Source organism: Mastigoproctus giganteus, chromosome 5, assembly GCF_048544385.1.
Source record: "Mastigoproctus giganteus isolate SK-2022 chromosome 5, ASM4854438v1, whole genome shotgun sequence".
NCBI lineage: Eukaryota > Metazoa > Arthropoda > Arachnida > Uropygi > Thelyphonidae > Mastigoproctus > Mastigoproctus giganteus.
Window position 1 is genome coordinate 103,482,846 of NC_143579.1, and position 22,908 is coordinate 103,505,753.

Consider the following 22,908-nt stretch of genomic DNA (forward strand, 5'->3'; position numbering starts at 1 on the left):
GCAACATCTAAAAATGCCTCTAGTTCTGCTTAAAACTCAGCAAAACAGTTTCAAGGTCTCATGAAATCCTGAACACAACTTTCAATAATGATGCCACATGAAGAACACAGATATTCGGATACTTTTCAGGGTCAAAGGCGGTTAAGCATTAGTTTAAGATTTTCAACATTCAGGTCATTCACTGCAAAGTCAGGCTGACAAAAATAGGAAAACATCATGGATGCATCAAGTCATCCAAGAGGATGACTTGATGCATCCTCTTGATACCATTAATAATGTTGCTGGGATATCAGGTATACCATACTAGAACACGCTAATGCATATCATTAAGAGATTGAAAAGATTTCACCAGCACAATAGGGATTTGACAACATTTACAAGGTACAGACAGAATCACAGGTGGTATTGATTGGTTAAATCTCTACCCTTTGATCTGCAATTTCACTTTCAGGAAAACAACAAGATCCAACAGGCACAAAAGTGAGTTACTTTCTGCTTGTAGCTTAGAAAACAAGCCACAAACTATGCAGTAATCCACCAGTGAAATCTTCCAGATGCTGTAATGAATCAATCTCTCTCTTTCTCTATGCACCCTAAAATTATGAAATTTAAGTTTATTATTCATTATTAAATGCAAAAAGCTGATGGTATTTGTAACCGGGATTAAACTATTCTTTGTTGGCTGTGTGTAATGCTTATAGATGTGGATGATGGTAGATTTTTATTTTTTTTTTCCAGAAAATTCAGTACTGATTTTTAGTACAGGTAGTTCTTGACTTTAAGAGTTAATTCTTTCCTAGCGCGTGCTTGTAAAGCGGGAATTTGTAGACATAAGGTTAAAAACAGGGGTTACGTTTCCAACAATGAAATTAGTTAGCTAATTAGTTTATGTTTTAACAATGATTGATTTATCGAAAGAAATGAAAACGTAGCCTGTAAATGCAAGCAAATTATAATAACAGAGAAATTATTTATGACTTGCAAATGTTAAAGAATGTTTATTCTTCATCATCATCGACTAAATGCGCACTCGTTGATCACTCATTATTGGCTCAGCACTCGTTGGTTTGTTGCACAAGGAGTCGTCTTCTTCAGAACGTTTCAAGAGGCATTTGTTTCCAAGATAATCTTCAATTTTCTTTATAAATTTCATGATTGCATGCATACGCATTTTTTAATAGCACGCAAAAATTGCAACTAACATGATTTGTGTGGAGTAACAAGTTTATGAAGCTTAAAAAAAAAGGAAAGAGAAGATTCTGAAAATTTATTTATGTTTTTTATACAATTTAAGATTTCAGTAAAGGGCAAACACATTTCACCACAATAACGTAAAAAACCACACAATTCCAGCTACCGGTTTTTTCCCCAAATGCAAGAAGATCGAGTTTACTATCCGTTTATAATTGCTTGCAGTAACAGAAAAGCCTAATAAACCGGAAAGTGCAAATTTTTTTTATTGTTTTATGGTCATTACCTCCTGAAATGTGCTTTAGAAAAATGTCCCAAAGGCATTTAAAATTGATTCTTATAACGGAACATATGATAACGATGAAAGCGTAGTGCATTTTAATGATTTGAATTGGAAACTAATACAATTTACAAACCACGCTCACGACCTTTTATATGGCCTTAAGGTCACGCTTAAAAATGACATTTTAGAGAGATAAATAGTTATACAGCGAAAATTTCAACTTCCGAGATCTTGAAACAAATTACCAAAAAACATGTGTTATTGGGTTCACATCATGATATTTTAATGATACGATGGTGTCTCTGGAACTGATTAATATCGTAAAGCAGGGTACACAGTATTGTATAGCTACGCACGTGACTTGGAATGCGGTATTTATGAATGTTTAACATTCATTTTTTGCAATCGATGCTCATATTTTTGATTTTGCTGATACTTGATACTTGGGGGGAAAAAACTCTCGTAAACCTGGGAACTCGTAAAGCGAAAACTAGTAAAGCAAGAACTGTCTGTATATAACACTCAACAGTAACTAAAATTCTAGTTTAGTTATTAAACGCTAAAGCTGATGTGTACAAATGTATGTACAGGTGCACATTCATTTGCACACGTAAGTTTCTGCAGTGTTCAGAATATCCCATGTCACAGTGTTTACAAATGTCCTAACTGCAAACAATGCTGTAATGAGAATGGACTCGTGTGGTATGTCTAGATTTGACTATCCTCTCTTGAAATGCAGGGACGATGATGAAATCTGATGAAAAACCAGAAAAGTTCTGGTGCAGGGAATATTCTGATCAATCAGTGCAAGTGTCCTCTTAGGTCTGCAATATGTATATCTTGAAGGATTCTATTATCTCCATGTAGAGCCTCTTAATGGCTTCATTGTTGACAATGTGCACATTAAAATAAAGACAGCTATAATGTACAAATAAAAGGAATGACAAAAAAAAAAACTGCACCATGATACAGATTTATGTGCTTAATCATGTAATCTACTTGGTGTCTATACAGTACCTAAGCCACCAGTTGAAGTTTGCTACCTTGGAGAGTACATGCACACTGTATAGCAATGTTTTTTAATTATTAGTTTGTACAGTATCCTTTATATTAATCATGAATTTTAACCATTTTTTTGATTACAACTATTATGTTTGCATGCTCAGTTATTATTGTATTAGTACAAGAATGACTAAATAATGCAAGGAAGCAGTTTTTTTCTGTATCCGCCAAAGTAAAGGGGAGGGTAATTTCTCCCAATTGCTCAAACTCATATTATTACATAAGAATAAACATAGCTGGCAACTTTTGACTTACAAAAAAAGCTGAGAATCAGATAACTGTAAGCATGAGGAAAATAGGATATTTTTCAAAAAAAGCAGGAAGTTTTTGCCCACCACTAGAAATTAAATTTCACTCACAACATATGTATTATATACTAAAATAGAGACAGAATTCTTTACAGTAGTCTTTCAAACATTACCTCACCTAGATTTTCTATTTCCTGATTTTGATTGTTTCACCTGGGTTTCTGTTTCCTGACTTTGATTGTTTCACCTGGATTTCTGTTTCCTCATTTTGATTGTTTCAAGAAAAGATATTGCTCCACACTTTTCTTGCCAGAAATGTTGGATCAAGAGTTTTGGTCATACGAATGTCCCAACTGACTAGACTTAGCTACCAAGAGCATTTCCAAAGCTTCACCAGAAAGAGAAGACCTGAACGCAAGTTTTTTTGTGTTTTGCTCACCTGGCTAAATATTCTCTCACACTCAACATTGCTATGAAGAATTGTTGAAATGCCAAGAATGACTTTGGATAATTTATTATATTTCAAGCTACCTTGTGCATGTTTCAGTTCCCCAACCAGGACCACTATACATTACTTCTTTCTGCTTTCATAATAGTGTCTGGTAGATTCTCACAGTAGCCAATTCATTAGGAAAAATATTCTTATTTTTCCTAATGAATTGTATTAATAAAATATTATACTAGACTTTTGTAAAATAAAATTATACTAGACTGTTGATTACTTGCATGTTTACATGAGACAAACATTAAATGCAATTCTGTTTGTTTGATGTTCTGCCACACTTTTCTTGCCAGAAATGTTGGATCAAGAGTTTTGGTCATACGAATGTCCCAACTGACTAGACTTAGCTACCAAGAGCATTTCCAAAGCTTCACCAGAAAGAGAAGACCCAAACGCAAGTTTTTTTGTGTTTTGCTCACCTGGCTAAATATTCTCTCACACTCAACGTTGCTATGAAGAATTGTTGAAATGCCAAGAATGACTTTGGATAATTTATTATATTTCAAGCTACCTTGTGCATGTTTCAGTTCCCCAACCAGGACCACTATACATTACTTCTTTCTGCTTTCATAATAGTGTCTGGTAGATTCTCACAGTAGCCAATTCATTAGGAAAAATATTCTTATTTTTCCTAATGAATTGTATTAATAAAATATTATACTAGACTTTTGTAAAATAAAATTATACTAGACTGTTGATTACTTGCATGTTTACATGAGACAAACATTAAATGCAATTCTGTTTGTTTGATGTTCTGTCAGATAAATCTTCTAAACAGCTGCAGTAATAATTTTACATAAATATGAAACAAAGACACTTCTGTTATTAATGGAAAATCTTAAAAATACTAACCTCTTCAGGCAACTTAAGAAGGTAATCTGGTATTGCAGTTTTATTTGCCCTTGCAGCATTTAAAATTATATGTTTTGCTTCTTCATGTTTTCCTTTAGAGATAAGCCACCTCACAGATTTTGGAAGGAACCTGAAAAAATATTACTGACATGAAAGACATCAGTCTACAAACAGTAATATATGAGGAGAGGTTGAAAGGTTTCTAGCCACTCATAGAAGGAATGCTGGAATGTTGCAAAAACCCATTTATGTTTCAACACAATCCCCCCCCCCACACTTAAATCAACACACTTTCTGGCACGATCCACTATCTTTTGTAACCTGCTCAAATAAAATTCAGAAGATTTTGACTGAAACCAGTTGTTGACTGCATTCACCACAGCATTGTCACCATTGAATTCTGTCCTTTCACATTCTTTTTTGTGATTTGGAAATATAAAATAGTTTGATGGAGCCAAATCCAGTGAGTAGAGTGGATTCTGTAATAGCTCAAACCCACAGACACTGTTGCCTGAGTCACAAACACTGTATGCACTGGTGCATTGTCTTAATACAAGATGACTCCTTTGGGCAATTTCCTGTACCTCTTCAGTTTCAATTCCTTGTGGAAACATCTCAGTAGGTTACAATAATACTCGGCACTGATAGTGGCACTGTGTTCCATGAAATCAATCATGATCACTCCTTCTGCATCCCAGAAAATGGTTGTCATGACTTTCCTAGCCAACTTCTGCACTCAAACTTTATATGGGAGGGGAATTGTTCTTTTGTTTCAGGGTTGAAGTGATGCAGCCATGTTTCGTCCACAATGACATAGAAGAAGAATAGTTACAAACCTAAAACTTTCTGTGTACACAAAAGAACAGTCACAGCACAGATTTGCAATATTGTCTTTCACAAATACCTCTGCAATCTATATTGGGCTAAAAACTTTTTTCAACCCCTTCCCTTGTTTATATATATATATATATTAAAATTTTATATATTTAAGAATTTTTTTCCCTTTCTTTAAATTCTGACTATTCTTCTTTCTAATTTTTTGAAAGAATTTCAACAGCGTATTATAGTCACAGAATGATGTATGCAATTACAGGACCTCTAGTCTTTCTTTTTTTGAAGTCATCTCTTTCTTGATACATCTCTGTCAATGATATCTGTCATACTACTGTGGTGGAGAATTTGTTTCATTAATTATTGAGCTACTTTTTAACTGTGTGATTAGTAGAAAATGGGTTTGCCGAGCAATCTAAGAGCGATCATTTCTAAGAACAATAATCATTTGATGTAAGATCTGGAAAGTATAAGTGATGTGATATATATATAGATTGCCTTCTATGAACAGATCATTATTCATTAATGCCATCCTTGTACTGTAATATGCAGCATCTGCTCCTGATAGCAGCTTCAGACTATTCCTTAAAAATTGCTACTTTTACTATTCACTGTGGATCCCTACAGCAAGACATTACTGCAACATCCTTCACATCCCAAAAACAGTAATCACAGTTTTTCTCCTCCTTTGTTGACAGAAACAAACAGAAACAATGAAGGATGGAAAAGTTGTGATGGATGTTTCTGGGATGTGAATGATGTTACAATGTGTCACATCATTTAAACCAGAGGATACTGAAAAAGAGGAAAAAATTACAGATTAGGAAGTCTTTGACAAAGAATATCAGAGCAGACACGCACAAGTACCACTCTTAAAGGAAAAGAAATTATACAGTAATTTATTATGCCAAATGAGATGAGTGGTGATTGAGGTAACCAATAATTGAGATTTTGTCAAAAAAGCAACATCATCGAGCTTGGAGCAGAGACTATGTGTATTTGTTGTTGTTGTTTGTTATTTGGTTTTTAGGAGCATTAGCAACTAAGGCCATATTGCTCCGTGTATTTGTGAAATGAATTAAAAGGGTTGTAGGTTTGGATCTTTTCACAAACATGTTCCTTTGGTTTGACTATTCGCGACACATTGGTATAGATGAGATAAACTTTGGAGGAGGAACCAGCTGCATGAACTAATCAATTTTTATGTATGATGTGCAAACAGAAGGAATATGTTAAATTTTTTGACATAACATCACTGCACTCCATGCATACACACTACTTAGACTCTCTTCAATCACAAAGTTTGCAGAATACCAATTTCTCCTAAAGTCACCAACAGTGGACTATCTAGTGGCTGGCCTGTAAAAGCTGTTTTTCAACCCTTGTGTGATCATCTCCAGTATACTAGGAACAGTGTTTTAGAAATGAACATTGGAATGTACTCAGGATCAATAACAGTTCCCCATTATGAAGGTCCAAGCAGACATGGTTGTTGCAGAATGACTACATTTTGTTGAAATTTGACCCACTCTTAACTCAGGATGTGGAACTTGAATTTCAGCTGCATCAGCATTTTAGACTTCCAAATAGCAACCTTAGTTGGCATTACTGGAAATGTCCACAACACCACAGTGATAGTAGTTTCCACAGGATATGAAGAGAACCAAAGAGAGAGTCTAAACGACACTACAAGATACTGACCAGGTTCAAACAGAGATGAAGGTAATCTGATTGACTGTGTAATTCAGCAGTGCAAATACTACTCAAAGAGAATTTCTTTACAGAAGTAAAATGCAAAAAATTTTTAAAATATATATTGTTTGCTGTTCATTATATCTATCCTTACTATAGATATATATTTTTTTATGAATCTACATATATATATTAATATGGATCCAGCAGTCAACAAGCTCAGGTCCCCACTTCAGCTTGTTGACTACACTTGCAACAGATGTATTGGATTACACATAAGTAAATAAGAGAATAAAAAGGTAACAATTGCAAAAAAATTATCCATGTTAAATATAGCTGTGATGTCCACAGGTAACAATATACAGATCACAGCTTTCGTTATTGCACGTAAGTTATTAGGAGGAACATTTGTCTGCAAAAGTTACAATTTAAAACTGAATTACAATTTACGCAGCATGTGGGCACCATGTTCAAGATATATGGGTAGTAGCTGCTATTATAGAGACTGAACTAAAAAAAAAAATTTCAGTTTGGCCTTTTGGTGTATATATGCAATATCACCTTCTTGATTTCCCTAACCATGAATGCTGTCTTAAAGTGGAAGTGAGTAAAATTCTCTCTTGCTTCCTGCTTATTACTCACAAAATGCAAATACAGCAGGCGGCCGTTATTAGCATTAGCATAGGCATATGATGCAAGAAAGCAAGCTTATGCAGCATCAGCCAAAAAAAAAAAAAAAACAACACCCCTTTCACTTCACCCCTCCTTTCGTTCGAAATACCTGTCCAGCTGAGCCTTAAATTTATTTAGGCTATCAACTCCCACAAGGGATGGAAGTCTGTTCCACCAACCAACTACCTGCTGGCTAAAGGCAAATTTCCACACATCTATACTACATCTGTCTTTCCTCAATTTGAATTTATGCCCTCTCAGGTGATTATTCTGAGCAAGAGACAGTATCCCATCAGCATTGGGCAAGGCTTTGTACACCTCTATCAGATCACGTTGCCGGTGCCTAGTCTCCAGACACTGTAATTTGCAAAACTTAAGCTTTTCTTCGTAAGAGCAACCCTTCATTCCGTTCACTAACCTTGTTGCCCTTCTCTGTACTTGTTCCAGCAGCTCTACATCCTTCTTGAAATGAGGCCTCCAAACCTGTATACAGTACTCAAGGTGCGGCCTGACCATTTCCTTACACAAGGGAATAATCACCTCCCTATCCCTGCTAGAAAAATTACTGTATATCATTGACAAGACACCATGAGCTACTCTTGCAGCTCGTCTGCACTGCTCAGAGAACTTCATATCTGCCTGCACAATTACCCCCAGGTCCTTTTCGTTCTCCACCACTGTCAGTGTAGTACTGCAGAGTTGATACGTTGCTCTGGGGTTACTGTTTCCCATATGTAGTACTTTACATTTGTCAATGTTAAACTTCATTTGCCACCTCTCAGCCCATCTGTTCAACCTTTCCAGATCCTGTTGCAGCAGCATAGTGTCAGTAGTGTCCTTAACAACCCTGCCAACCTTTGTATCATCTGCAAACTTGGACATTAAACTTGATATCCCATCATCAATATCATTCATAAACACCGAAAACAACAACGGACCCAACACTGAACCCTGAGGAACTCCACTAATAACATTAGTCCACGTTGAGCAGTGTCCATTGATTACCACTCTCTGTCTTCTGCCACTCAACCATCCCCTTATCCAGCAATTTGCCTCCAATGCCACACTGCTCCAATTTGTGCAGCAGTCTTCCATGTGCAACAGTATCAAAAGCCTTTCTAAGATCCAAATATATAATATCAAAGTTATTCCCTGCATCCAATTCTTTTGTGACTGCATCATAGTATCCAATCAAATTGGTCAGGCAAGACTTCCCCTTAACAAAACCATGCTGTGTCTGAGCTATAACTGAATTCTTGTCTAGATGATCCTGCAGTGCTTCTTTAACCAGTGCCTCCATTAATTTACCTGGAACAGAAGTTAAACTAACAGGTCTATAATTACTTGTGTCAGCCTTTGATCCTCCTTTGTGAATTGGGGTTACATTTGCACATCTCCAGTCTATGGGTACCTCCCCTGAGTCCAAAGAAGCTCTCATAATTATGGCTAGGGGTTTGCTTACTTCCTTTGCTGCCTCCTTTAATATAACTGGATAGATCCCATCCACCCCAGGTGCCTTTTTTATGTTTATCCTCAACAATCTCTCCTCCACTTTCCTCTCAGTTATTACAAAATCATTCAGCTCACTGCCAATGTTTACTTTACCTACATCATTCTCCTTCCTGAATAACTCCTCATGCGTGAATGTAGATGAAAATACTCATTTAGATTGTTAGCCACCTGAGCAGGATCCTCAACTGTTGAACCATCAATATCCAGTGGACCAATCTGATCCATCCCTTTCCTTCTTGAGTTTAAATAGGTAAAGAACTCTTTTCTGTTTTTCTTTGCATCCTTTGCCAAGGATTTTTCGTAGTCTGCCTTTGCCTGCCTAATCTCCTTTGTGACTTGGTTACAGACCAACTTATATCTATCATAGGCTTCCATGTCACCCATTAATTTGTATGTATCCCATGCATTTTTCTTCTCTGCCACATGTCTCATTAGTTCATCTGACAACCATTTAGGCCTAAACCTTGAACAATATTTCTTAGTTGGTATGTAAAGCCTGGTAGCCTCCAAGATTAGTTCCTTGAATGCTTCCCATTTTGAGTTTGCTGTTGGTAACATCATCAGTTGGTCCCACTGTATAGATTTTAAATACTGTCTCAGACCATCATAGTCGCCTTTACGAAAACAAAAACCCTTCCCTTTACCTCTGATGGTAGTTACCTCCTTGAGTAAATCCCACTTCAACACACTGTGATCACTGCCACCTGGTGGTTCATTTATCTGCAGATTCTTAATGCATGAAGAATCACTACTGATAATCAGATCAAGAGTATTGCTCCCTCTTGTTGCCTCACGAACATGCTGATGTAGAAAACAATCATCCAATAAATCCACAAAAGCCTTGCTAGTGTGCGAGTGACCAATCCACAAATTCCAGTCAATATCTGGGAAATTAAAATCCCCCATTATAACACTCTCTGATTTACTGGCCCACTCTATTTCCCTGTACAATATCTTATTATACTCATCAGAGTCATTAGGCCTATAGCACACTCCTACTCTCAATTTTGATTTCCCTATGCTTATGTCACACCAAACTGACTCGACACTGCCCTGTCCATCGATGTCGACTGGCTTCACTTCCTTGGACTTTATGTGTTTCTTAACTAATAGCATAACCCCTCCTCCCCTCCTGTCCTATCTATCCTTTCTATACACATTGTATTCCCCAAATTCCAGTTCCGCATTCCTTATAACTGTGTGACACCACGTCTCTGATATCCCAACAATATCTGCCTTTGATGTTTTGAGCAATACCTCAAATTAATCAAATTTATTTACCAAACTCCTAGCATTGGTGTACACGCAGGTATACATGCACCTGTTGCTATTCTTAGCTACTATTCTTAGTTGCTATTCTTTTTATTGTTTTACTTGTACCGCAATGACTCCCAGCAGTCTCTGAAATATCCTGCATCTTGTTTTTCAGGTTTCTGCTCATTTCAATAGAAGCAGTGCAAGAATCACTTCCACCTCTGCCAGTGGCTACTGTTAATCTATTAGTCCTTGTATCCCCCCCAACTAGCAGTTTTCCGACCCACCTAACACTGCCTCGACAGTATCAACAAAAATTCTTGCACCCTTTCTATTTAAGTGTATCCCATACCTGTAGAAGCAATCTCTCCTGTTAACAAGTACAGTCCAGGCTGAAAAAAATTCTACCCCCTTGAGCCTTGCACAATCCCTGCAGGGCCGAATTGATTGACAAGGCTCTCGTCATATACTCCCTCCTATCGTGTCTGGGCAGAATTGCACACACTTTCATATTCAACCCTAATTCACGGCTTTTTTTCAACAGTGACCTGTACTTGCTAAGTAATTCCGCTGGTCTCCTACTTTTAATATCATTAGTGCCAACGTGTACAACTATATCACCTTTTGTGCCCTTAAATTGTTTTTATTTGTTTTTATATCAGTGAAAGGGAAACACATTTCACCATAATAACGTAAAAACCCACACAATTCCAGCTATCGGTATTATCGCAAATGCAATTAGATTGAGTTTACTACCAGTTTATAACAGATTCCACTAGCAGAAACGCAACTGGAAATTGTTTTTATTGTTATATGGTAGTAAACCCCATAAATGTGAGCTAGTGAGGTGTCTCTGCCTTTACAGTGTTGTTTATTCAGTTGCTACACACGCACAGCTTTGTTTATATGTATCAAGCATGCCTCCTCATTTTGTAATTGCGCTTTATTCCCTAAAAATGAGTAAAATTCTTAAAAGGTGTGAACAGGAAGCGTCCTGGTGACGACACTACAGATTCAAAGAGAAAAAGAAAAGCAATATCGATACACAGAGGCGGACTAGGTCAAAAATTCTTACCCGGGAAAATTTGTAGCGGCCTCATACTAGCGTTTATGAGAATATGAAAAGCTTTGAGCGAAATGAAAGACCATGTGATATTGCATGTGCTATAGGCTTAAATGAGGCAACGCCGAGAATTAGAAAGAATGCAAAGAAAATAAAAACAACTTTTATAGCAGGAACTCAAAGTGTAATTAAAATCTATTGGATCAAGACACAGAGAATTGGAAGAGATGTAATGGCTGTCATCTGTTTGGATAGAAAATCAAATAAAGAACAAATATGCTTACGATAAAAGCAAAAGCATTACCAATATTTTATTAAGTAATAGTCGTAATAAAATACGTAAGTATTTTATTACGATTATTTATTGTGTTTGGTAATGTTTTGGTTACAAATGTGTGTTCAATCTTGGGTGGTTGGCACCTAACCCTATTTTTCCCATAGGGCATGTTGTTTATATTGCACGAGGGTTTCTAGGAACACAACTATCATGCTATACGAGGACTGACTGTATTAGTAGAAGCATATGATGCAAGAAAGCAAGCTTATACAGCATCACCCAACAAAAAAAATAAAAAAATCCTTCCCATTTCACCCATCCGTTCACTACAAAAGTTTGACTAGTTCTTCCTTGAATTTATTTAAGTTTGTTCCAGCAAACAACCACCCACTCACTAAAGACAAATTTCCACACATCATTCTACAACTTGAATCTATGCCAACTCAGGCGATTAATCTGGGCAAGCGGAAGAATTACATCAGCACTGAGCTTGCTCAAATCATTCTAGGCCTTATACACCTTAATCAGATCACCTCGCATGTGCCTTGTCTCCGGACACTGCAAATTGCAAAACTTAAGCATTTCTTCCTTAGAACAACCTTTTCGTTCATCACAAATCTCATTAACCATCTCTGTACTTGTTCCAGCAACTCTGCACCCTTCCGAAAATGAGGCCACCAGACCTGCATACAGAATTCAAGGTGTGGTCTGACCATTGATTTATACAAGGGGATAATCACTTCCTTATCCCTGCTAGTAGAATTTCTGTATATCATTGACAGGACATCATGAGCTTCTCTTGCAGCCTGTAACTTCATATGTGGCTGCACAATTACCCCAACGGTCTTTTTCATTCTCTAAAACCCCGAGTATACTACCATACAGTTGAAGCGCTGTGCTGGGATTACTGCTATCCATATACAGTACTTTACATTTGTCAATGTTAAAATTAAGTTGCCACCTCTCAGCCCATCTACTCAACTATTCTAGAACCTGTTGCAGTAGCATACTGTCATTAACAACCCTGCCAACCTTCATATCATCTGCAAACTTGAACATTAAGCCTGATATACCTTCATGAATATCATTAATAAATACAGAAAACAACAATGGACCCAGCACCGAACCCTGCGGGATTCCACTAATAACATTAATCCACGAAGAGCAGTGTCCACCGACAGTGTCCACAATCTGTCTTCTCCCACTCATCTATCCCTTTATCCATATCAGCAATTTGCTCTTAATGGCGTATTGCTTTAATTTGTACAGTAGTCTTCCGTGTGCTGCATATCAAAAGCTTTCCTAAAATCCAAGTATATGATAACAAAATTCTTTTTTTGCATCCAGTTCCTTTGTGACCACATCATATTATCCAATTAAAACTGGTCAGACAAGACTTCCCCTTAACAAGCCCATGCCGTGTCTGAACTATAGCTGCAATCTTTGTCTAGATGATCCTGCAGTGCTTCTTTAACCAGTGCCTCTATTAAAGGCACTGGTCAAAATACTCATTCAGTTTGTCAGCTATCTGAGCAGGATCATAAACAGCCAAACCAGTGATATCAAGTGGACCAATCTGATTAATCCCCTTCCTTCTACAGTTGGTATAAATAAAGCAGTCTTTGCTGTTTTCATTTGCATCCCCTGTCAAAGAATTCTCGTAATCTGCCTTTGCTTGCCTAAACTCCTTTGTGACTTGATTACAAACTAGCTTATATCTACTATAGGATTCTGTGTTGCCTGATATATGCATCCCATGCATTTTTCTTCTCTGCTATGAGTCTCATTAGTTCATCTGACATCCATTTAGGCTTATATTCCTACTCTCTCTCTCTCTCTCTCTCTCTCTCCACCTGGAATTTACTAACTACAGTGAAAAATGAAGGGACCTTTAAGAAGTCCTCCAGTCGCTGATGAGATCGGCCAACTATGCACGAACAGTTATATCCAGGGATATGAAGCAAAGTCCTGAAAACATCCTTCTGCTACCGATGTATATAACAAATGCAAGGAAAATTCTTTTATAAATTTTTTAACTGTAATAGTTTAAACCCTATACATATATGGACAAAAGCTGTAGATTTATCTGTGGATTAAGCTGCACAACGTGATCTATCTACTTTGTTTTCCACTAGGTCCCAAAGGCAGTTTCTGCAACCAACACATTTCTGTATAATATGTGGATATGAGTGATAACAATAATGAAAAACATGCACTGCTCTGTACAATGTTGTATGACACTTTTAAATGCCAGAAAATATCAAGAAAAAGTTCAGAGCAGGTGAGGTCATGGTTAAGTAAGATAGTAACTGTTATTAATCCCAACACTAGGAAATTCCTGGGATTAATAACAATTAAAAATTCAAAACAAACTTAGACTTTCAAGCTTCATATATACTGTGATTCTTCCATATATGAGAAATAATATCTTTTTATTATTGTAGTTACAGGAGCATCTCATTAATACAAAGTTCGAGGGACATAAATTTTCATGTTTGTAACTTTGTAACAAGGTCTGTCAAAAGTGTCAAACTGAAATTATTTCTTTTTTTTTATTATTATTATTGGTACATATATCTAAGAATAATAAGAAATATTAAAATAGATATATAAATAAAATAATAAAAATAATAACAAAAAACCTCGTCTAACAATAATAGGAATAACATTTTGTTCTTTTATTGTAAGAGCAACTAAAAGAAAAGAAGCAACATAATTAAAACAAAAGTAGTATAGATTTAATTAGTATCAAAAACTAAGAAAAGAAGAATTATAATCTTAATATAAAAGGAGACATGTAAATCAACTTTTTAATAAATTAATCTGACTTAAAGAAGGAATCTAACTTTTTTGTTTGCAGAGTTTTTGTCTTATATGCAAAAGCACACAGACATTATCAAATGTAATAATTGTTTCATTATTAATGTTACTGCATACCAACACACACTATTTTGTTCAACACATTTTGGGCATTTGTTTTTATTTTAGAAGACAGCAAGTGTGCTTCTTCACTTTCATCGCTCATAACAAAAACTTCATTGTTGCTTCAGAAAGAGTAGCTGGGGAGGGGATATTATAAAAAAAAAAAAAAAAAAAAAAAAAAATCCATCAGCAGGTCTTCCGGTGTTGGAGTGGCTGAGGTAGTAACTTCATCCAATTTAATAAACTCCTCAAATTTGCCAACAAAATTCATATGCTCCATCAAATTCCCCTATTCCTCAATGTTGCTATCATATTCAACTGATGGATTTTTTTTTTTTTTTCCCCAATAATATTCCCTCCACAGCCACTCTTTCTGAAGCAATTGATTATGACAGTTGATGCAATACTGTCCCAGGCAATAACAAGATCATGGATAGCATCCAACACATTTCACTTTGGCTGCAAATTGTTCCCTCCTATGTTGTGGATCAAGTACCTTATCAGGCAGGCTCTATATGCACTCTTGATGTTATAAATAATGCCTTGATCCAGCAACTGTATAAAACTGTGGTACCAGGAGGTAAAAAAATTTTTTTGCCTCCCAGTACTACCACAAAAAAAAAAAGATTTTTAAAAGACACAAGTTTCAGATAGACAGCTTCAATAAAAATGGCACAAAATAGATCATAAGTGTAACAAAAGGCTCTTTGAACCCAGTTTAACAATTGCATCTGACTCCAATAATGTTTTTCAGAGTGTATTTATTTATAGCTACCATAAACTAATATTGTTTACATAAAAGTAAATTCTAACATGTCAGTGCTATATTTTGGGAAACACAGAACCGGGCTGTCACAGGAGACATACAAAATAACGTTATTTATCACAGGGTGAAAACAGACTTTGTAATATATATTAACTGAATCTTGTAAATAAGTTTACACAGAAAAGCCTATTCTTTTGCAGAGGTGATGAATGATATACGCTTCATATAAATGGGTATTTTGTAATAACAAGATGCTACTGTAGTATTTAGCATTTATGAGTTCATAATTAATAAATAATAAATGCAAACATCATTCCAGTTTGTCAGAAGGAAACAAATATGAAGAGTAAACTTTTTTTTATAAAAAAACCAGCATGTGCACCAAACTAATACAGAAATGGAACAAAATAATAAACATTAAAATAAGGAAATTCTGTTTTATACACTATACAGCTACATGAGTGCATGAGAGAAATTATGATTTGACTTAACTGTTTTCTTTTAGTATAAATGTGTTATGAACGAATTCTTTAGATGTTTTAAATTTAATCTACTTCAAAGAAACAAAACTGCATATTAGAGGTTGCTATTGAAACCAAGTGGCATTGTTTAACAAATAAAAGTATTTCAGTCTATTACACTCTAATGTACATGGATTTCAGTTAGTGTTGCTTCATACTAACATAAAATTTTTTCCAAGGTTTTGGACTGGTACAGTTCAAATCAGAGGATAAAACTCCTGTATACAGTCCACTATTTGAACTTAGACCTCTCCAAATAAGCAATAAGTGTGAAACCACTACACTGTCATAGAGGACCTTCTGACCCCCCCCCCCACTGCAAATTGTAATGTATAAAGTCATGTAATGTCAATGTATAAAGTCATGAAGAGAATGAGCAAAATAAACAAGAGAGGTATATTCTTGCTGATAAGCAAGAGAATAGCCGTGAAGCACAAATATAAAGAATCTTAGGGAATAGTAGCAGAAGGCCAGATCTGATGTAGTTTAATAAGTTAAAAGTAAAAATAAGTGGGTACTTTTCTGCTGATGGAAATAACACAAAAAATTTAGCAATGCTAACATTAACAGTATTACAATAGATCAAAAGATCACTGCTTACTTAGTAATCTTTTGAAAAAGTGCTTACCTAAGTAAGTAATGAAATTCAAAGACCCCATCAAAGTTTAAAAACTGCTACTTATAAAGGAAGGAAGCAATATATCAATACCCTTATTCCATATCAATAAACAAATATTTTTCTCCAATACTGTACTGCACTGATTTACTGAAATACATAACTGACAACCTCCTACTACTTGGATTACTAGGAAGGATGTTGTCCAATCCAATATAACTGGAAGTACTTTACAGATTATGCTTTTTTGTGAATGAAAGAGCTGTGTTATTCCACTTTGTAAATTATTATTAAAGTTATTGTTGTTTCTAATGTTTTAAATCTTACAAAAATACATACCAATAATATGTAAGGAGGATGACTGCAGGAAGAGAGATAACAAGCTGCAATTTCCTCCATTCTCGGAAAAAGTATGCAGCAACTCCAAGAAGTATTTCACCAACAGCAAAAACTACTTGTAATAAATTAGCACACAGCACTCGTTTTGATGTTCCTATAAACTCTATTGCTGTAAAAGAAAAGCATAAGCAAAAATTAGAGAGAAAAACTTTAAAGAGAAAACAATCACAATGACAGATATTTCAAAAAACCCTGGTTCTACCAAAACATTTATATATATTTCATCACTGATAAAAGTTATCACATCCATTTCAGGCCTTCCAAGGCAATACAAGTCTGTACTTATTACTCATTTGAAGAAGTCTGAAGGCAGGTCTCACTGGAGACTGAAGGAATTCTTAAAGGGCTCCACCAATGAGGCCACTAAGCTGATCACTAAGTCAATCTTAGGGGGAAAGAGTGGGATATTCATACCAGAAGTAAGTTCAATGGACATGATTTATAAATAAATACAAACAAAACAGATGTTATGCACATTAGTCCAATCATGGGGAACATTCAATTCCCACCAAAGATTGGCCTCTATTGGCGAACCAATGCTAAACAATGTTTAGCATGGAGCTCGGTCATATGCCAACTGATGAGAAGCCAGTAAGTTTCAAAACAGCTGTCCTGAAATTGTGTCTGAATTTTAAATGCATAGCAAATTTGCCTATTGGGTGATGCTATGTGATTTAAAAATATTTTGGAAACACAGAACTGTAGATTGGTCTTATGTCCTCCTTAGAGGACATAAGACCAATAATCGATCTTTTGTGGGAAAATGTTTCCCCTTGACAAGGGTTACAACTTTCTTGTATTTATTGATTTAAGCCCACATCAAAGTGCAAAACCTGCAAGAACCCACATTTGCACAGAACTTTACATACATAAACTGCATGAACAGCCATGTTATTTAAATTAGCACACTATGACCAGAGTGATGTATAAAAAAAAATAAATAAATCAATGAATAATAAAATAATAATAAAATTAAATTAAATAAAAAAAAAAAGATAAAAATTCAACAAATGAAAATCAATACAAAACTGCACTGAACATTAGAGAATTTAGTGAATTCAATAGCCTTGATCTGATAATCAGATCAACACTACTACATAAAAAATCTGCAGATAAAAAACCCACTAGGCAATAGCAATCACAGTGTATTCACGTGAGATTTACTTAAAAATGTAACTACTGTCAAAGGCAAAAGGACAGTCCTTTGCTTTTGTGATAGCAGTGGTCTAAGACAGTTTTAAATTCAGTGCAGCAGGACCAACTGATGATGTTACTGATGGCAAATTCTAAATGAGAAGCAGAAGGGATGAAATCATAGATGTTACTAGGCTTTCGCTACCAAATAAGTGGTATCTTTCAAAGCATGGACCTAAATGGATGTCATATGAACTGATGAGACTACTGGCAGAGAAGAAAAATGAGAGGAATGAGTACAACTTATCAGGGGATATAAAAAACTATATTAAGCTAGCCTGCAATCAAATCACGAAGGGAGTTAGACAAGATAAGGAAGATTATGAGAAACCTTTGGCTAAGAGCACAAAGAAGGGTAGCAAAGACTTCTATATTTATGTAAACACTAGAAGTAAGAGAATGAAAAACATTGGCCCACTAGATATGAATGGTTTAACTGTTGATGATCATGCACAGGTTGCCTACAAACTGAACACGTATTTGGCATTCACACATGAGGAATTTTAGGGGTGGGGATACCAGAAGTTTATCAAATTCTAAAAGGGAGCTCAATGATTTTTTGATAACTGAGAGGAAAGTGGAAGAGAAATTGTTGAAACTAAATCAAAAAGGAATCCGGGATGGAAGGAATCAATCCAATTATATGAAGTGGAAGCATTATATGAAGTGGAAGGTGAACAAATCTCTAGCCATAATTATGGGAGCATCCTTGAGCTCATATGACGTGTGAATGTAAGTTGTTATCAATGGGTACTGCTCTTCTTGGACAAATGTTATTAATGGAGTTGCCCAGGGTTAAGTAAAAGGCTAATTATTGTTTTCAATATTTATTAATGACACTGATGAAGGCATAATAGGCATAACCTTATTTATAGTGTCTAAGGGGTGATTAATAACAGTAACCAGGGTACTTTACTTGCAAAAAAGATCTGGAAAAATTAGCCAGATGGGCTGAGACATGGCAATGGAAGTTTAATATTCACAAATGTAATGTACTGCACATGGGTAGCAGTAACCCTACATTAACACACCAAATGTGTGGTACCACACTTGGCTTGGTGAAGAATGGAAAAAGATCTAGGGATAATTGTCAGGTTAGTGAAGAATGGAAAAATTTCTAGGGATAATTGTGCAATCAGATATAAAGTTCTCTTAGCAGTGCAGGCAGGCCGCCAGACCAGTTCATGGGATTTTGTCAATGATATATGGGAATTTTGCTAGCAGGAATAAAGAGGTGATTATCTTGTTGTATAAGGCAATGCTGGGCCACACACAACTTGAGTACTGCACTGAGGTCTGGAAGCCTTATTTAGGGGAAGAATGTGGATCTATTAGAATGGGTGTTGAGAAGAACAATGGAATAGTGAGGGGAGCAAATTGGTGCTCTTACCAGGAAAGGCTTCAGTTTTACAAATTGCAGCATCTAAAGACTAGGCATCTGTGAGGAGATCTGACTGAGATTTTTTAAAGACTTGAATAGATTGAGTAAGCTCGTTGTTGATTGAATCCTTCCTCTTACTCAGTCTACACATGAGGGGGCATAAATTCAAATTGAAGAAGGTTGGCTTGGAGAAGAATGTGCAGAATGCCTTCAGCCAGAGAGTGGGTCATTGTTGGAACAAACTCCCATCTGGTGTTGTTCTATTTCTTCCTTGAATAAATTCAATGTAGAACTTGGTTAAACTGTTAGAGCAGATGAATATGATGAAAAGGGAAGTGTTGGCTTTTTTTTTGACTGATGCTATATAAGCTTGCTTTCTTGCATCATTTTCCACTACTACTACTTTTGCAAGATCTCACCATGCAAGTTGCTCATCTTTGGACCATTTAAAGCTCAATTTATTTTTTTTGATGAAGTCTCTGTACTTGGACAGTATTCTAATTGTGGTCTTACAGTTGCCTTATTATACAGTGGGATTATGACCTCCCTTTTTTGATGATTTAACTACTGATGATTCTGCTCAGGTTGCTGACAAACTGAATAAGTATTCTGCATCTACAATCATACATGAGGAATTCTTTAGAGAAGAGGATTTCAGAACGTTATCAAACTCATTAAGGGAGCTAAATGGTTTTGTAATAACTCAGAGGAAAATGAAGAGAAATTGTTGAATTTGATAATACATGGTATGTCAAAATTATGTTAACACTTATATGGATAAAATAATGTCAAAATTATGTCAACACTTATATGGATAAAATAATGTCAAAATTATGTCAACACTTATATGGATAAAATAATGTCAAAATTATGTCAACACTTATAGGGAAAAAACATTTATTGTAATCAACATTTATCAACATTAACTGAAATCAACATTTGTCGTATTGTATATATGGAATATTATCTATGTAAGGTCTTAATCTGTTGTCCATTGTTATCAACACACAATAGGAAACGATTGAAAGTAGCATTTAATGCCGATGCCTCTGGGAATAGATGTTACCACATTTGTAATTCTTTCCTTGAGTTCATTGATATTCCGAACTTTCGTGCTGTACATTCTCTCTTTCACCATATCCCACAACCAGAAGTCGCAGGGCGTCAGATCAAGGGAGTGGGGGAGACCATTGCAAAGGCCCACATCTTCCTATCCATCTTCTTGGAAATGTGTTATCTAGGAAATCACGAACAATACAACCAAAATGTGCAGGTGCACCATCCTGTTGAAAATACCCCACTGAGCATATTATCAGTGGAAGTTCATCGATGGAGTATGACTGCAACATATGTAAGTAGGATTCAGAATTCACTGTTGGGGTGTCAAAAAAGTAAGGTCCAATTACACTATCAGCGGTAACAGCACACCAGACATTCAACTTTGGGGAGACAAGTTCATGCTCACAAAGTACTCGTGGATTTTCGTTACCCCAAAAGATTGTGTTGTGTCAGTTCACATGACCATTAATGTGAAAAGTGGCTTCATCACTGAATGGCATCTGATACACAATGTCGCTGGATGTTTGCCATTTCTGCTAAAATCTGGCAGCATTCCACATGAACACGTATTTGACCTTCTGTCAATGCTTAAACGAGTTGGATATGGTACGGGCTCATTTTGAGGTCCTGCATTAAAATTCTCCATACAGTTTTCTGTGAAATCCCTGTTTCCAAACTGCATCGTTTGGTAGACTTTCCTGAACTATTCAGAATTGATAGTTGAACAACAGCGATGTTCATTTCACTTCTACCTATTCTGGGATGTCCAGCATTACCTTTGTAGTTGTCTGCAACTGAGCCAGTTCAAACAAACTTTTCATATATACGATAAATCATTAAACAGTTGGAGAACTGAGAATTTAAATCATTAAATTATGGTTGGAGAACAAAACACTTCCATCAAGTTTGCCACCACTCTTCTTTCTTCTAGCGTTAACCTATCTGCCATTATATCTGAAAAAAATAAACTAAAATAAAATTCAAATGTTCATTCCATATAAGTGTTAACATAATTTTGACATAACCTATAAGAAAGGCACATAGGGTGGATTGGATCTATCCAATTATATTAAGGGAGTTAAGCAAACCCATAGCCATAATCACGAGAGACTATCTTTGGATTCAGAGGATGTCCCTGTGAACTAGATGTGTATAAATGTGTCCCAATTCATAGAGAGGGATAAAAGGGTGACAAAAGTAATTACAGTTCCTATTAGTTATTTATTATTCCAGGGAAAATAATGGAGTCATTGGTTAAAGAAGTAATGCAGGACCATCTAGACAGGATCGTGGTTATACTTCAGACACAGCATGGGTTTGTTAAGAGGCAATCTTATTTGATTGATTTGAATGGATACCATGATGCAGTGACAAAGGAACTGGATGCAAAAAATAATTTTGACAATGTACTTGTGCTTGGATTTCGGGAAAGCTTTTGATACTGTTGCACATAAAAGACTGCTGTACAAAACAGAGCAGTGAGACATTAAGGGCAAATTACTGCTATGAATAAAAGGATGGTTGAGTGGGAGAAGACAGAATGATTATCAATGGACACTGCTCTTCGTGGATTAATGTTATTAGTGGAGTCCCCCAGAGTTTAGTGTTGAGCCCATTGTTATTGTTTTTGATATTTATTAATGATATTGATATCAGGTCTAATGTCCAGGTTTTCATATTAGGCTTAAAGTCCAAGTTTTCGGATGATACAAAGGTTCAGGATGGTTAATGATAGTAATAATGAATAACACTGTAACAGGTTCTAGAAAATTTAGGCAGATGGACTGAGAAATGGCAGTTGAAGTTTAACTTTGACAAATGCAAAACTGCATAGGTAGCACTAATTCCAGAGTAGCATACCAACCATGTGGTCCTTGAGTGTGGTAGGGGGTAGTAGAAAATGAAAAAAACTGTATGTGTAACCAACTGTACACATGAAAGATGTTTTATGTATAAACATCTTTGACGAAAATCAGAACTGTTTTAAAAACGAACAGCTAGAACTGAAATCATGAATGATGTAACATTTTACTTATTCTACCAAATCAATGTTAGTGATATTAGCTTCATACTTCACTCCAAATTATTTAGTATGAACAATGTAATGTTTTATGCACATGCCCATTGCTTACTCTACCGAATCAATGTTTGGAAGAGGTTAGACCAATAGCATAATTATCTATTTGATTGTAGCCATCTATTGAATAGTATGATTGCGACAATACAAGTATTTGTATTGTTACAATCCACAATTTCCTTACATTCTATTGTTAGGTGCCAAGATGTTTTCACATCAATAATTTTCTGAGTAGTGAAAGGGACTGAATGCCACACTGCTATAGCTGTGTTCAATGATGTCAAAGGCAAATGCACAGCATTGTCAAGAGTATCAAGCAAGAAAACTTAAGAAAATAAAGCTGGAGGTAGCAATGCGTGTAAAAGAACAACAAAGACTATCGAGATTGCATAAAAGACAAACAAAAAATCAAGTGTTGGATTTAGCAGTGACTTCAACCAGCAATATCGCTCCATCTAACAATGATGTACCCGAAATTAGTATTAATTATGTACAATGGAGCATTTCTCCAATTGTGGAGCAGATGAGTTTAAA

General features: G+C 35.7%; 1 protein-coding gene across 2 annotated transcripts in view; it reads right to left on the bottom strand.

Annotated features, from left to right (window-relative positions):
- LOC150085600 (organic cation transporter protein-like) overlaps window positions 1–22,908 on the bottom strand; it is a 440,672-nt gene that overhangs the window by 212,823 nt on the left and 204,941 nt on the right. For both annotated transcript variants that reach the window (XM_090373381.1, XM_090373383.1), the window contains 2 exons: window positions 16,604–16,772; window positions 4,139–4,268 (listed from right to left, as the gene is read on the bottom strand). In XM_090373381.1, the coding sequence (XP_090229507.1) occupies window positions 4,139–4,268; window positions 16,604–16,772 (299 nt within the window). The remainder of the gene's footprint in view (window positions 1–4,138; window positions 4,269–16,603; window positions 16,773–22,908) is intronic.